This window comes from Sceloporus occidentalis, unplaced genomic scaffold, assembly GCF_023333645.1.
Source record: "Sceloporus occidentalis isolate IW3139 unplaced genomic scaffold, rSceOcc1.0.p SCAF_2, whole genome shotgun sequence".
NCBI classification, from domain to species: domain Eukaryota; kingdom Metazoa; phylum Chordata; class Lepidosauria; order Squamata; family Phrynosomatidae; genus Sceloporus; species Sceloporus occidentalis.
This window is the reverse complement of record NW_028316982.1, coordinates 131,874,349-131,890,200: the sequence shown is the minus strand read 5'-3', so window position 1 is coordinate 131,890,200 and position 15,852 is coordinate 131,874,349. Positions and strand designations below refer to the sequence as shown.

At 46.0% G+C, this 15,852-nt stretch overlaps 1 protein-coding gene across 11 annotated transcripts in view; it reads right to left on the bottom strand.

The window, feature by feature from the left end:
- The window catches only part of VWA8 (von Willebrand factor A domain containing 8), a 140,504-nt gene that overhangs the window by 46,058 nt on the left and 78,594 nt on the right, over positions 1-15,852 (bottom strand). For 10 of the 11 annotated variants that reach the window (XM_089511040.1, XM_089511039.1, XM_089511037.1 and 7 more), the window contains 2 exons: positions 14,469-14,674; positions 7,831-7,982 (listed from right to left, as the gene is read on the bottom strand). In XM_089511040.1, coding sequence (XP_089367166.1) covers positions 7,831-7,982; positions 14,469-14,674 — 358 coding nt within the window. Of the gene's footprint in view, positions 1-7,609; positions 7,983-14,468; positions 14,675-15,852 lie in introns of those variants that run through there. The other variant, XM_089511044.1, reaches the window with a different exon arrangement.

The following is a 15,852-nucleotide window of genomic DNA, read 5'->3' as shown; positions in this document are numbered from 1 at the left end:
GTACTTGGATTGGGGACCGCCAATGAATACCAGGTGCTGTAGGCTAGATTTCAGAGGAAGGAACTGGCAAAACCACCTTTCAGTATTCGTTACCTAAGAAAACTCTATGAACTTCATGGGGTCACTTAAGTCAACAGGCGACCAGGTGCGCGCGCACACACACACACACGCTCAGATGCACGCACAGAGATATTTGACTTATGAGATTCCCTGCCATTGCAGTGCTATCAGAGCCTCAGTGTTTAACTCTACAATAATTTCAGAAAGTCAGTAAGGGGATTATTATTGGAAGTATTAGTATCAGTATTAGTATTAATGGGGGGGTGATGTTTACTGTTCTACCGCTTCTATCAAGAGAGTGGCTCCATCTTACAATGACAGATTTTTTTATACTGTAACTTTATTCTTTGCAAAATGTACTTACAACTTTATTTTGCAAGCTACTGAGTTTATAAAAGGCTTGGATGAAACAAAAATAAGCACACAATTGAGGTAGACACAGTGTTCCCTTTGCAACTCAGCCGGTAAGGCGTTATGTTCCACAGGCATTCAAATGATAAGGTACAGTTGTTAAACTTACAGGGATTTCTCATCTTAGAAAATGTCCCTGGAAGTTTTGAGGCATGATTACGGCAATGATTAAATACGGAAGGGACTGCACTGTTCTTTCTCAGCAGAGCCCAGCAACAACAAAGAAGTAATTCTATCCCATTTTGCCTAACACAATTGTTTTGTGTTGTACAGTTATAAAGGGAAATATTTGTTTTGTTATGAAAGGTTTGTGAAATTGGTTTAGTGATTAGAAAATCAAAATGTCATCTTGAAAAATATTTTTAGAAATCAGGATGAATGAATGAAATTATATTAATGAAACAATTATCTGAAATTGCAGGGAGGCTATCAATATCACAAAGCAAGCTAAATGGTGTATAAAATTGTTTGTGGCATTGTAGGTTTCTGGCATTGTTGGTTTGCAAAATCGTTCATTTGAGAAACTGGCCACTATATGCCCAATTTGATATAACTGTCTTAATGAATATTGGGTGACTAATAAGATTTCTGAATTATATTTTTCTCATTTATTATTAAACCATATGGAAATATTCTGCTGAATTTCTGCAGGTGTAAGGGTCAATCCATTCCCATATAAATGTTAGAAGTATTTTCCCCCCACTAACTGTGGTGATAAGGACAGGTTACTCACCTGTAACGGTATTTCTTCGAGTGGTCATCTGCGAATTCATACAAATGGGTTTTACTGCGCCTGCGCAGTGCTGTTCGGAAACCTCTAGAATCACTGGGCAAAGTACACTTTGCAACATATTAGAAACTTTTTGGCGGTAACCCCGCCCCCCTCCTATAAAGCCCCGGTTCCCGCTCTTTTCCCCAGTTCCAAATTTTTTTCCCCGCCAAGTAGGCGATGTAAGACAGAGCCAAAGTGAGCAGGACACCGAGGGGAGGATGGGCGGGATTTGTATGAATTCGCAGATGACCACTCGAAGAAATACCGTTACAGGTGAGTAACCTGTCCTTCTTCTTCGTGGTCTCTGCGAATCATACAAATGGGTTTAGACTGACAAGCCTAGGTAAACGGCGGAGGGAGTGTCCTGAGACCCAAGCTATGGTAAACCAAGAAACTTTTATTACAGCAATAAACTTGTGAACCATCAAGAGTCAGTCCTGTTTCTTGCACACACCACAAATGTGGACAAAACCAACAAGGCAAGGAAGGGTGTGCAAGGTCACGCACGACCATACCCATTGGCATTGTGTAAACATCATTAGCAGTTGCAATGTAATCATAACTTTGCAGAACCTGAGGAGAGAATGTAAGGTCATGCAAGACCAATCTCCCTCGAAGCTAAAACAAAAAGCATACCATAGACCAATTGACCAGCACCATGTACACAATAAGTCATCAGTGCAACCCCGAAACCAAGACAGCCCTCCCAAATGCTGCATCCCGAATTGCCCTGGTGTCCAGCCTATAATGTTTTATAAAAGTCAATGGCTGGGACCAGACAGCAGCCCTGCAAACATCTTCTAAAGAGATGCCAGCCAGGAAGGCAGAGGACGCTGCAACCGCCCTGGTCGCATGCGAACGGACTCTGGTCGGTACCGGTTTACCCGACAACTCATAACACAGGCGTATGGTGCTGGCCACCCATTTTGAGAGTCTCTGGGGCGACACCGGCAAGCCCTTTTTCGGTTCCGAGTAACATTGGAAGAGCCTTTCGGAACGACTCGAGCCCCTAGTCCTGTCCAGGTAGAAAGCCAAGGCTCTTCTAACGTCAAGCATATGGAGGTTTCGCTCCTCCACGGTTGACGGATTCGAAGCCAAGGTCGGCAACACAATGTCCTGGCACATGTGGAACAAGGATACCACCTTAGGTAGGAAGGTAATATCAGTCCGGAGCACCACCTTGTCTTTATGGAACCGGAGGAATGGTTCATCCCTCCGCAGGGCACAGAGTTCTCCCGCCCGGCGGGCCGAGGTAATGGCCACCAAGAAGACCGCCTTCCAGGTTACAAGTCTCAAGTCAGTTGTGGCCAAGGGCTCAAAAGGCTTGGATTGGAGAGCCGACAAGACAATGTCCAGACTCCAAGCCGGGGGAGGGAGAGAAACCTGGGGGTAGAGGTTATTACACCCTTTCAGAAAGCTTTTTACTAAGGGGTCCCTGAAAAAAGAAGGCAAACCATCAAAACGAAAATGGGAACAAATAGCAGACAGATAACATTTGATGGATGAGAGACACAGTCCCGCATCCAGTAAAGACATCAAAAAGTCAAGCACCACTGGCACGGTGATGCTGTCAGGGGATAAATTCCTTTCAACCAGGAAAGAAAGGAACCTTTTCCATTTGGAGGCATAGGACTTCTGAGTTGCAGGCCTATGCGCGGCACAGATCACCCTCCGCACCGGAGGAGCCAGCGCCGTCAGAGCAGGAGCCTCCAAGCCACCATCGGCAGCGAGTCGATGTCGGGATGGCGGACCCTCCCCTCTTGGAGGGTGAGAAGGTCCGGCCTCGGTTCCAGCCGGAGAAATTCGCCGTTGGACAAGCGCAGAAGCAGTGGAAACCACGGCTGTCTCGGCCACCACGGAGTGATGAGGATCGCGTCGACTCTCTCTCTCGACATCATGGACACCACCCTGGTCAATAGCGGGAACGGGGGAAAGGCATACACCGTTACTCGTGACCAGTCGAAAGTGAACGCATCTCCGAGAGGACTCTCGTGTCGCATTCGAGAACAGAACTGGGGACAGTGGGTGTTGGAGGCTGTCGCAAACAGGTCGACCTGGGGGGCCCCCCACCTGCGAAACAGGTCGGTGACTGTCTCTGGGTGAAGACGCCACTCGTGGCAGGTTGATGTTCTGCTGAGTTGATCTGCTAGGAAGTTTTCTTCTCCCGGTAAGTGAATCGCCTGGAGAAGTATGCGTCTGTGGATGCACCAGTCCCAAATCCTCAACGTGATGTCCAAGAGGGTCCTGGATTTGGTGCCTCCCTGTTTGTTGACATAGAACATCACTGTTGTGTTGTCGGTTCTGAGAAGAATCACTTTGCCTGTAACAGTGGACTCGAAAGCCTTGAGTGCCTTCTCTACAGCCAACATCTCGAGCGCGTTTATGTGCAGCAAACGTTCCTGCAGGGACCACTTTTCCCTCACACACAGGTCCCGAAGGTGAGCGCCCCAGCCATCCATGGACGCATCTGTCGTCAAGGTCATTTGTGGTTGAGGCTGGACGAAGGGCATACCTACGCACACGTTTTGGGAGTCTAGCCACCAGAGGATGGAGGAAGTCACGGCCCTTGGAACGGTGAGCCATTTGTTTGGCGAGTCTGTCAGCGGGTTGAATACGGAGAGAAACCACGACTGGAGCGGTCTGAGTCGCAGTCGCGCCCAAGGGGTAACGAACGTGGTGGAGGCCATGTGTCCCAACGCGACCTGGATGTCCCTGGCCCTGAGCCTTCTGGACGAGTGCACAGTGAGCACTGCGGCTGACAGGGCCTGGAAGCGATCCTGAGGAAGGTAGGCCATCGATTCTTCGGAGTCGAGCACGGAGCCGATGAAACGGACCTGCTTGGATGGAGTCAAGTGGGACTTTTCCAGGTTGACTACCAGTCCCAAGTCCGACAAGAGATTTAGAGTGAAGTGTATTGCATCCTGGAGCCCTAGTCTCGATGGAGCTGTCAGCAGCCAGTCGTCGAGGTACGGAAAAACACTGAATCCCTTCTGATGGAGATAGGCTACCACTGGGGCCATGCACTTCGTGAAGACCCGAGGCGCTGTGGCCAAGCCGAATGGAAGGACGTTGTAGTGGTAGGCGTCGGAGCCGATGGCGAAGGCGAGGAATCTGCGGTGGGATTCCCTTATCCCGACGTGAAAGTAAGCATCCTTCAGGTCTACCGTCGCGAACCAGAGGTCCTGCTGGAGGAGAGGCAAAATGGAAGCCAACGTCACCATGCGAAAACGTCTATATCTTAGGAAGGAGTTCAGTTCCCTTAGGTCCAGGATAGGTCTGATTCCTCCATCTGGCTTTGGAACCGTGAAGTATCTGGAGAAAAATGCTTTGGGCCATAAATCCTGAGGCAATGGAGAGATGGCTCCTTTATGAAGGAGAAAGCGCACTTCGTCGAGAAGGGTGCCCGAGGGGGCAGTAGAAATGAAAGCTCCGGTGGGCGGGAGCTCTTCGAACTCCAGGGTATAGCCCCTTCGGACGATGTTTAAGACCCAGGAGTCGGAGGAGATGGAGGCCCATGTGGTGGCAAAGGGCCTCAAAATGTCAAGGAAAAACAAATTAGAGGGGGCGAAGTGCGCTAGGGATCTTCATGCCCTTTTCTTCCCCTGGTCGGGCTCCTGTCGGCGGTTCTTTCGGTACCGAGACTGGTTGCGACGGCCCGAGGAAGATGATTGCTGAGAGGGATAGCCCTGCCGTTGCGACCCTTGTTGATGGAACTGGCGTTCCTGATAAGGGAACCTTTGGAACTGACCTTGGTGGTGCTGCCAGGGCCGGAGACGCTTACGGAAGGAGGACGGGCCTGGTGTGGACATGCCATGCTTGCGAGCGGCCGCCTTCATGCGGAACTTCTTGTTAAGCCGCTCGTCGGTATCGGCGTGGAACAATCCCGAACCGTCAATGGGCATGTCTTCGATGGTGGATCTCACGCTCTGATTGAGATCAGAGCCTCGGAGCCAAGCGTGCCTTCTCAACGCAATGGAAGCCGACATCGCCCTTCCAACACATTCCGTGACGTTTCTAGCCGCGGTGATGAGCCAGCTACCGATCGAGTGGGTTTCATCCCTGATCTGGGTCAGAGTCCTCTGGGCCTCATCGGGAACGTCAGGTACAATTGGGGAGATGCCCTCCATCAATGTCTGGACATAAGCTCCCATGCATGCCGTGTAACTAGAGGCCTTTGCTGCCAGAGCAGCTGCAGCATAAGCCTTCTTGGCCAGAGCGTCTATCTTCCTGGCCTCTCTATCGACTGGTGAGGTGGTCTGGCGCTGGGTGGAGGTCTGCTGAGCACCCTCCACAATGGCAGAATTCTGTCGAGGATGTGACATGAGCCACGGAGCATTTGGAGCCGCGACTCTGTACAGTGACTCAATCTTCCTTGGGGGCCCGAGGAGAGACGAAGGAGAGTCCCAGGAACGTTTAAGAATCGTTTGCAAGGATGGCAAAAATGGGACACACGGGGGTGTCGGGACCCGACCATGGACCCGGCGCTCGACTGGGTCTTCTGCATCCGCCTCTGGATAAACAAGGTCGATGTCCAGGGCCCTGGACATCTTAATGATGTGTTCCGCGAATGACCGAACATCATCCGAAGGCGAGGCCGCTTCTGGATAGTGGAGATCCTGCGGAGACTGGCGCGGGGGGTCTTCCACCTCGGAAGGGTCTTCCGTCGCGATCGAAGCATCCGCCTCAGAATCGGAGGACTCCACCTGAACAACGACATCGCCTCTATCAGCTGGTCGCGGTGTCGGTTGAAGCAAAGCTGCTCTGGAAGCTGGGACGGAGTCCATCTGGCGTTTGCTTAACTGTGCATCATCTCGGGAACGGTCACGGGGGCGGTCACGAGAAGGCATCTTGGACATTGCAACTCTCCTAGAAACCTTCAGGTAGAACTGGTCTGCTTCAGAGTCGTAGAACACGTCGTCATCCTCTGGCACCGGCAAGGGAGACAGGGGAGCTGGCGATGGCGACCTCGGGTCCCGATCCCTCCGGGCTGGGGATGGAGATCGCGGGGGCAATTCCCGAGAAGGAGACCTCGAAAGCCTGTCTTGGAAGTCTTCCTCATTGGAGAGAAGAAAAGGCACGGTCGCCGCTGCCGAAGGTCCCGGAGTGGCCACCTCTTGACGGGCCTCCCTTGGTGGAGGTCTCTCGGACCCGACCGACAGAGTGTCCTGCCTCGGAGACTCCACCCGGATGCGAGGACGAGTCGAGGGCTCTGGTTCCTTAGACACTCTAGACTCCTTACGGGGACGGTCCTTAGAGTGCTTGGACTTCTTGGAAGCCGTAGCCTCTGGAGCCGAAGCCGAAGACTTCCTCTTCTTGGATGAAGCGGAGCCCCGCGGAACATCCAGAGGGAAGAAAGGAATAGGGGACTCCGTGAGCCTTCCACCCGGTCTGGGTGTGTCCTCCCTACGGGGGGCCGTCTTCGCCCTGGAGGAGGAGTCCTTACCGGTACCCGATCCGTCTTTCGGGTCCGATGGAGCTTCCTTACGGGAGGTATGCTCCGATGCCGGCCGCGAGGTCTTAGCGGGGGCCTCCCGACTCCGAGATGAGGTGGAAGCGGCGGCGGTACCCACAGACCCAGATTTATGCGGGTGCTTGGTGGGTTTGGTGGTGGCACTGGGCTTGTCAGATCCACGGGCCACATTTGCCTCAGGGTTGGGACCCCCGGAACGGTCGGATGTCGACGGTGGAGCACTTGACGAGCCATCTCTGACGGAGAGAGCCGCGGAGACAGGGGCTACAGGGGCCGAAGACGGACGAGGATCCCCTTCCCGGATCTTACCCTGGGCTATAGCAGAAGTGAGCCGCGACTCCCGATTCTTCCTGGCCTGAGAAGACATCGATTTGCAGAGGGAGCAGGACTTAACATCATGGTCCTTACCCAGGCAAAAAAGGCAGGAGGTGTGGGGGTCCTGCACCGGCACCTTTCCCCCGCAAATGTCACATTTCTTAAACGGAGGAGACATTGCTAACGAGGTCGACAAGTCCAAAACGAAATCCAAAGCCAAAGTCAACAGTCCAAAGATCTAGTACACGGGGAAGGAAGAAACGCCAAAATCCGAAAAACAGTCCGAGTCAAAACCAGTGATTCCAAAACGAGCCAACAAGAGCGAAGTTCCAAACAGCAGCCAAACGCGGCGGAAAAAATGGAACTGGGGAAAAGAGCGGGAACCGGGGCTTTATAGGAGGGGGGCGGGGTTACCGCCAAAAAGTTTCTAATATGTTGCAAAGTGTACTTTGCCCAGTGATTCTAGAGGTTTCCGAACAGCACTGCGCAGGCGCAGTAAAACCCATTTGTATGATTCGCAGAGACCACGAAGAAGAAATGAAATATCATTCAACAAATAAAGACTGAGAAAAACAACCAAATATTTCCCTTTATTTCATTAGATTTTTTTCACAAAAAGTCACCAACATTATATAGAAATGTTCACAATTTATACATAATGACATAATGTGGCAAGTATACATTGATGGTACTGTACAACATATCATAACCTATCTGGGGCAAGGAGGATAAAAACAAAATTTACTACAGGCATTCCAGGTTGGTCTTAACTAGCAGCAATAAGAATATATGTGAGCCTTACTCCTTAGCTAGCTGCACATTGGTGGGTTTCGCTCCAATCGGTATTCCATGTTTATGCAATGTCCTAATTAAAATCTCACGCATTTCATTGTTGTAAGAATCAAAGTCAAAGACATTTCGAACAACATTTGCAAGTCCTTCTGTTGGAAATTTCTGCAGAGAGAAACAGAGAAAGATAATATAAGCTGTTATAAACATACAGCTCAGTGGTGCATAGTCTATGCTTTCATCCAGAGGCTGCACCCTATCAAATCTAAAGCCTGACAGGTGTTCTCATCATAAAAGAAGTTGCTAGTATACCAAACTGTTTGAAATACTGCAGTAAAAGAAAATATATGCATAGCAGAACTCTCATGAGCGCAAGTGTTTCGAAACTGAGCGACCTTTGGTCCCTTCTGGGAGAAAGGCAGCATACAAATGAAAAAAAAATGAATATACAAACAAACAAATTGGATGGAAGTGCCGATCTCATGTCTGTTCCCGTTTAGTGTTCTCTGCACCAAATGATTAAACTTGAATTTTATAAATATAGAATTGTTTTATCATGTACATAGTATGAGAAGGTTTTTTTAAATAACAAGGCAACAACATCAACAGTAAGAAAATGTATAGAAGATTAAAGTAACAAAATCGTTTTATGTGTTCATTAAGCAAGGCAAAATTTGAGTCAGTACAAACCCTCACTCACTCTAACTAAACAGATACCTTTTTTTGAAAATGTATATGCTGTTGAAGTAGATTTCACATCTGGCTACTAGTGATAGGAACAGCTGGGCACCAACCAGAATTTGTTGAGCTCTGATAATTTTATTAATAAATTATCTATCTTTTGCTCCCCTCCTCAAGTGTACTGAAATAAATTTAAAATGAAAAAGCTTTCAACTTAATTGAAAGATTTTTGAAATTGGTTTAGTGATTAGAAAATTTAATGACCCTTATTCAGCATTTACGAAGGGGAGAAATGAATTAGATTGAAAATGATTCAAACACTCTGTAGAAAAAAACAGTTTTAACAAAACTAAACAAGCACAAAAGGGCCAGGCTAATTTCTTGATAGAGGAAAAGTGATGTCATAGAGTAAGAGGGTTTACAGACCAGCCATTAAGGCTGGCCTGGGGGCAGAGTGGCTACATGATGCATGGCCCAACTCCACCCCCAGGCCAGTGTGACGCCATGTGCTGCACCACATGGCAGGCGGTGTCATGGTGCTCCTCTGATGCTGTGTCTACATGATGCAGCATCAAAGGAATGCCAAAAAGCCACGGTGCTGGCAGAAAGGCAAGACTGGGGCTGCAGCGTGCAGATGCCATGGCTGTGATATGATGCTAAAAGGGACAGCTGCAGGCCGCCCCTTAGGGGTAATCTGTACAGCACCTAAGAGAGATGCCCATCTGGGAAATACTGGGGCTTGAGGAAGGATAGATTTTGCCCCAGTGCCTGATATTTCTCATCCCTGGTTTGGGTTGAACCACCATCAATCAATTGCACCCAGAAATAATACATAAGACTTTGCAGTTGATACAGGACTAATATAATAAAATGAACCATAAATCAATTTAGGCATCATATCCTACTGGGGATGAGAATCACTGCAGTGCCCTCAAAACACTTACTAGCCAAATACCATGGAGAGATATAGCACTACACAGGGGTTCAGTGTTATGACAAATCTAAATTCTACTAGATAGTGAACTATCCATGACAGTGGAATTCTTTTGAAGTGTCCTACTCACAACTTGACAACAGGTCCTGCCACAGGTAAGGGACCCCCTCCTCCTCCTTCTTTTCACTTATATTCTGCCTTTCTCTCACTACAGGGATTCAAATCTTGACTCAGATTTGTGGCTATCAAGAAAACCACAGACCCCTAAGTGTACATTTCAACTTTCCATAGCAGTGCACTTTTGATAGTATAGAGGGCAACTGTGCAGCTACTGAAAACATTGAACAACTAAGTAGATACTTTTCAACATCTTTTCATGAACCAAACTGCTGTATTTTCGGTCTCACTGTAAATAATTTTTCCCCAGTGACCATTATACCCTGTATATAATGAATAATGCTGCAAATATATATGTCCTAAGGTTTACATTGTGTGCCAATAATATAAACACCTTTCAAGTAAAACAGGCTACATCCAGCGGGGAAAAAGCCAAATTCACAGCAGAAAAGCTAACAGTGCTGTACAACTACAGAAACAGAAACTGTGTATGACTAATTTCCTTCCTTTGTCCCAAGCCATGAGATGGTATCATTTCCCTCCTTTCTTTCATTCCAACTCTTTCTCTTTACCTGCTAGACACTAAGGGCAACAACAGTCCAAAACAACTACTCTGGTTTTTGCTTATGCTCTTGGTTAAAACAAACAAACAAACAAAAGACCCTGCACATTTCTCCACTAAAAGTCATAGAAGGATTTTTAAGGGGGAAAAAATAAGGTTGATATGAATCTGAAAAATATATAATTGTGAATGAACATTTTGTTCTGCTTTGATTTATTAATTTTTAGTTGAACATATGAAGCCACCTTACAGCTACTCAGATCTTTGGACCACTTCACCCAGTACTGGCTGCTCAAGACTGGCAATTCCTCTCTAGCACCCAGTCTCTGGGTTGTTCCTACCTGAGATCCACCGAAGGGGACTGAAGACTACATTGGTACCAGCTGAGTCTCCAGAGGGAACCCATTCCATATTTAGGGCACTATGACCAAGTAAGCCCTTTCTCATATCTTCTTCCCATTGATGGGACACAGATGGCCCTTCCTGTAGACCTCAGTTGTTGGGCAGGTATATAGAGGGAGGTCTTGGCTTGGAGTTCTCTCATTCATAGAGCTGCCATAAGTTGAAATCTACTTGATGGCAGTTAACAACAACATAGAGAAGGAGAGGTACTCTTTCAAGTACTGGGGTTTCAGGGCATTAAGGGCTTTAAATGTCAGCACCCTGAATTCAGACTGAAAGCAAACTGGCAGCCAGTGCAACTTATTTAGGATTGCTGTTATATGTTGTCTATACAGTACTTCTGTCAACATTCCTGCTGATACCAGTTAACCTAGAGAACATAGAATCATAGATTTGGAAGAGACCCCATAGGGCATCCAGTCCAAACCCCTGCCATGCAGGAATACAGAATCAAAGCATCATGACTGAGAATATATACCCCTCTCAGGGTAAATTACTCAGCTAAAGAGATCTAAGCATGTTAGTTGCTGGGGCAATGAAATCCAAAGTTTGGGTGCTTACAGAGGAGCAAAGTGGGTTTCTCCTGCCTAGGAGGTTGCACGGCTTTTGCCTTTTCACTACATTAGATCCAGAGAAGCATTGCCCAGGTGCAAGTTCTTCAAGGGATCCAGGAAGCTCTGGGTCCAGTGGATTCAGAGACATATGAGTCCCACTGCTGAAACACTGATGTCCACTGAAGGTGCAAGAGGACCCGGGACTTTATCACATGTGAGGAATTTCTCTTAAATTCGAATGAAAATAAAGTGGGGCCAGAATGCATTCACTGTTCAGCAAATGTACGTGAATGTGAATTGCATTTGAACTGGTTTCCCATTGCCTAAAAATAGCATGCCATTGCCCAAATTTGCATGTGGTAGTCTTATCACACAATAACATGAAGCCCCATGATTGCGCTCGGACTGATTCCCATTGCCTGAATTTGCGTGTAGTGGGTTATCACGCAATTACGTGAAACCCCATGATGCATTCAGATTGCCATTGGATTATACTTCCAATTTCCCTTGTCTGATAAATTCCCCAGGATAGATAGAGTGACGACTGACAGAGGAAAATTTCCACCCAGTTCAAACCCCACTCTCCAGGGGTTAGGAGTTCCTTCATAAAAGTCTACAACTATGGTTGCATCTGCACTGCAGAAATAATCCAGTTTGATATTGCTTTAACTGTTGTGGCTCAATGCTATGGAATTACGGGAATTGTAGTTTGTTGTGGCACCACAACACTATGACAGAGAAGGCTAAATGTATCACAAAAACTACAGTCTCCAGAATTCTATAGCATTGAGCCAAGGCAGTTAAAGTGGTGTCAACTTGGATTATTTCTGCAGTGCAGATGCATCCTATTACTCAAATGTAAAATTTAAAACCAATAAAGCCATTTAAGATACATTTGAAGGGGAGAACTAATGATAGCCCTCTGTTATGTTTTACAGGGTTGATTATTAAAGCATGAAAATAACATTAAATCCAGTCTCAGAAACTATAGTCCAAAGCACACTACAGAAATAATCCACTTTGAGACCGCTTTAACTGCTCTGGCTAGGGAATTCTGGGAACTATAGTTTTGTGAGACATTTAGCCTTCTCTGTCAGAAAGCTCTGGTGCCACAATAAACTACAGTTCCCAGGATTACATAGCACTGAGTCAGGGCAGTTAAAGTGGTCTCAAACTGGATTATTTCTGCAGTATGTTTCGGATCTCTGAATTACTATTCTGCCATATCATAAACTGAAAGGAGTTTATTTCTCGGTTTGACACCACTTTAGTAGGCACTGTGTAAGAACTGATTTACTTTGGCTAACTTCATCATACAATCGGTTTAATATAGTATGTACATGGTTTAATATACTATGCAAGAGGAAAAGAATACAGGTATATATTCTGCAATTCTTGCTTCCTTTCCTTGAAGAAGTTTTCTTTGACTAGGGAATCTTGAAAGGAATTTTCTACCAAATGTTACAAAAATTAAAACCAATTTACTAGTTTGTATTCTTTTGCCCTATTCCATATTGTTGAAAAACTATTAAAACCCACTCCCTCAAGTTATCACTGATAGTAGCAAAATCTTCTCTTCTGTTCACTCAAGTCCAGCAAAAGGTTACGATGAAGAATTGAATCTAGTTTTGTTGGCTGCCAAGCCTTCTGAAATTAAAACTAATTGCCACTTGCCATCTTGTAAGGAGCTTGGTTAAATTTCTATTAAAAAACAATATTCCCGTGCAAATGGCACCCTAAAATTATAAACTATAGAGTTTCATACTTTTATACAAATACTTGTAAACAAATGCTGCCTACCAAACAGCAAAAATAACTAGTATAGAACATAGAAAATAGTACAGAAACCCCCCAGCTTAACTAAATCTTAGGCTAATCTAGAAAATTTTGGCACGTTACAGACCGCCATAAGGGACGTCCTCAGGACGTCCTAGGTTTAAAAAGGGGTGTCACTTCTTGACGCCCTCAAGCCTAATACGTCCTGAGGACGTACAAGATGGCGGTGCCCCATCTACATGGGGGCCGCCATTATGGCGTCACGAACGCGCCGCCTCCAAACGAGGCGGCGCGGACGTGATGGTCGCGCTGCGGAAGGGCGCTTAGTGCGCCCTTTCGTCGGCGGAGGAAGGAGCTCCGAAACGGAGCTCCTTCCTGGTCTTGCGTCACTGGGCACAGCCTTTAGATGGCTGCGCCCAGCGATGCAAAGGAGAAAGGGGCCAAGTGGCCCCTTTCTCCTCCTCCTCGCCGCCGTGGGGTGTCCTTGGGGCTTGAAGCCCCAAGGACACCCCTTTCCAGGCCTCGGGGAAGGGGCCTTTTGCCGCTTCCCCACGACCTGGAAAGAAGCGGATCGGGGCCTCAGCGGCTGCCGCTCTAGCCACTGAGGCCCCGATCCGGCGGGAAAAGGGGCAGGTGCAGGCCGCCGCTTTTCGGCATTGTAACGCGCCATAGTTTTGTTGTATTTCCTGTATAATTAAGCAGCGGCTACCCCAGATAGGTGCAACACTCATATATGGAGGAGGCCTATAGAACAGAACAAAGCCATATTCTCTTCCACGACTGCTCTCACCCTGTATATATACATCAAGAGTAGACAAAGTGCATCAGAAGTGTGGAAATATTTTTTGTCCCAAAATGTCCTCTTGGCAGAGTGACCAGATATCCTAACCGCAAAGGAGGACAAGTCACCTCAAAATGTAGGACATGCAAGATAAATATAGGGCATTACCAAATAAAAGCTACAAACACTCACATAAATATAAATGCATGCTTCTTACTCATGCTCAAAATGGAGGACATTTTGAAATTCTGTAGGACTAAGAGGAAACCTGTGCACACCTCACATCTTCCTATTTAGCTTGCCCTCTCCTCTTAAATGAAAGAATGCTAGCTCAAATGGGAATACAAGTGTCATACAGTGACCTCCCATTCGCTGTAACGGTTTGAAGTACTGATTCTGCTGACACATTTTGAAAGAAGTAGGAAAATGATAGACTTCAGTTATGTCTAAAGGGGATGTTGTTACATGTGTACTGTATACATAATGTGTACTGTATACACCAATGGGGAGCATGATACTATTTATAGAAAAGAAGGGGAAATGATCTGGACACACATTGCTCCTGATCCAGAGGAAGTCAGTCATCTGACAGAAATGGATAGGACTTTTTTCTAGATTTTTTTCACAACTAGCTTGTCTTAATGATTTCAAAGGGATGTAAGCATGACTAACTTCCTCCACACCAGGTCATTTAAACCACACCTAGATGTGTTATGCAAATATTTTATGTTTCACAAAAATCTACCTACACTTTAACAGGGGTTTTAGAAGTCATGTGCCATTATTTTTCAGTTTGCATGTTTCAGCACTACCAGTTAATCCATTGATATTAGGAGTACAGTACCTGTAAATGTTTTACTATATTTACTACTTCTCTAGTTGAATAAGGGTAAGTTATAATTCCTTGGTCAGCTAAACTTCTAAGCTCTCCAAAAGCAGCCACAAGTTTCTGCAGGACTGGCTCAGGAACCTCAGGCCCATACTGTCGAAGCATTGCAAGTTCTGAATTTGGTTTAGGATTATCAACTGCATGGCAGCTAAAAATATCTCCTAAAATGAACAAGATAGAACAAAAATAATTGTGTAAAGATCATACAACACAAATGTTACAGTTTAATTCAACATAAATTGAAACCTTAAAAATGCATAACACCTGTACAATGTACTATTATCCAAACATGTGCATTGTAAATTCATGGCACTGCAATTAAGCGGTGTCCCATTCTTCCATAGAAGACACAAACCTTCATTATTTTGAATGGAGACATCAAAGGTGAAAATCTTTTGCCATTAATCCCTTAGAGAATACAATGGGTTCTTGCTTAAACGTCATCCCTTAGATTGATGCAGCCCTGGTTTTAGCATATACGAGAGGTATCTAGATGTTAAGTGCTTTAATAAGGCATGGTACCAAGTTCATGAACACAATAGGTAATGGAAATCCAGCTGAGGGCTCTCAATAGCAGAAAAGATGCTGTATTTGAAGGAAGTCTCAAATCCAGACCCTAGCAACTTTATTTGAAATGATCCTAGGTTTTAACGTCGGAAAAAGACTTCTTTCTTGAAACCTTGAAGCGTTGCCACCAGTCAGAGAGAATATTATTGGGCTATAACCACATATATTTCTGGGTGTCAACATAAGGGAGCCTTGTAAGATTGCACCCAAGAAAAGTCCTCCCATCGCAAAGCACTTTTTATGAATCTCAGAAAATTACTTCTTCCTGTTAAATTACAGGAAACAGAGTTTGCTTTTCCTCTTAAGATCTTAATAATAATAATAATAATAATAATTTGTTTTATTTATATACCGTTATTCCAAAGATCATAGCGGTGAACAGCAAGTAAGCTAATTAGCAAGTAAGCTAATTTGCCCCCAACAATCTGGGTACTCATTTTAGCTCCCTCCTCGGAAGGATGCAAGCCTGAGTCGAGCTTGGGCCCTTTTGCTGGTCTTGAACTCGCAACCTTGTGGTTTTGAGTGAATGGCTGCAGTACAGGCATTTAACCACTGCGCCACTTAGTTTCTATCACTATCCAAGGAGAAACCTGGGTGTCCTGAAAGATTATCAATGTGCAATTCTTCCCCAAATGGCATCTCAACAAATGGCTGAGGAAGTCTCTTAAATGAAATGCTGAACAGATTTAAACATAAGCTAAGCAGGTTGCTTCCTTTATCTGTTTACCATCAAGAGGATTATTGAAATAAAGCTGGTATTTTCCATACTTCT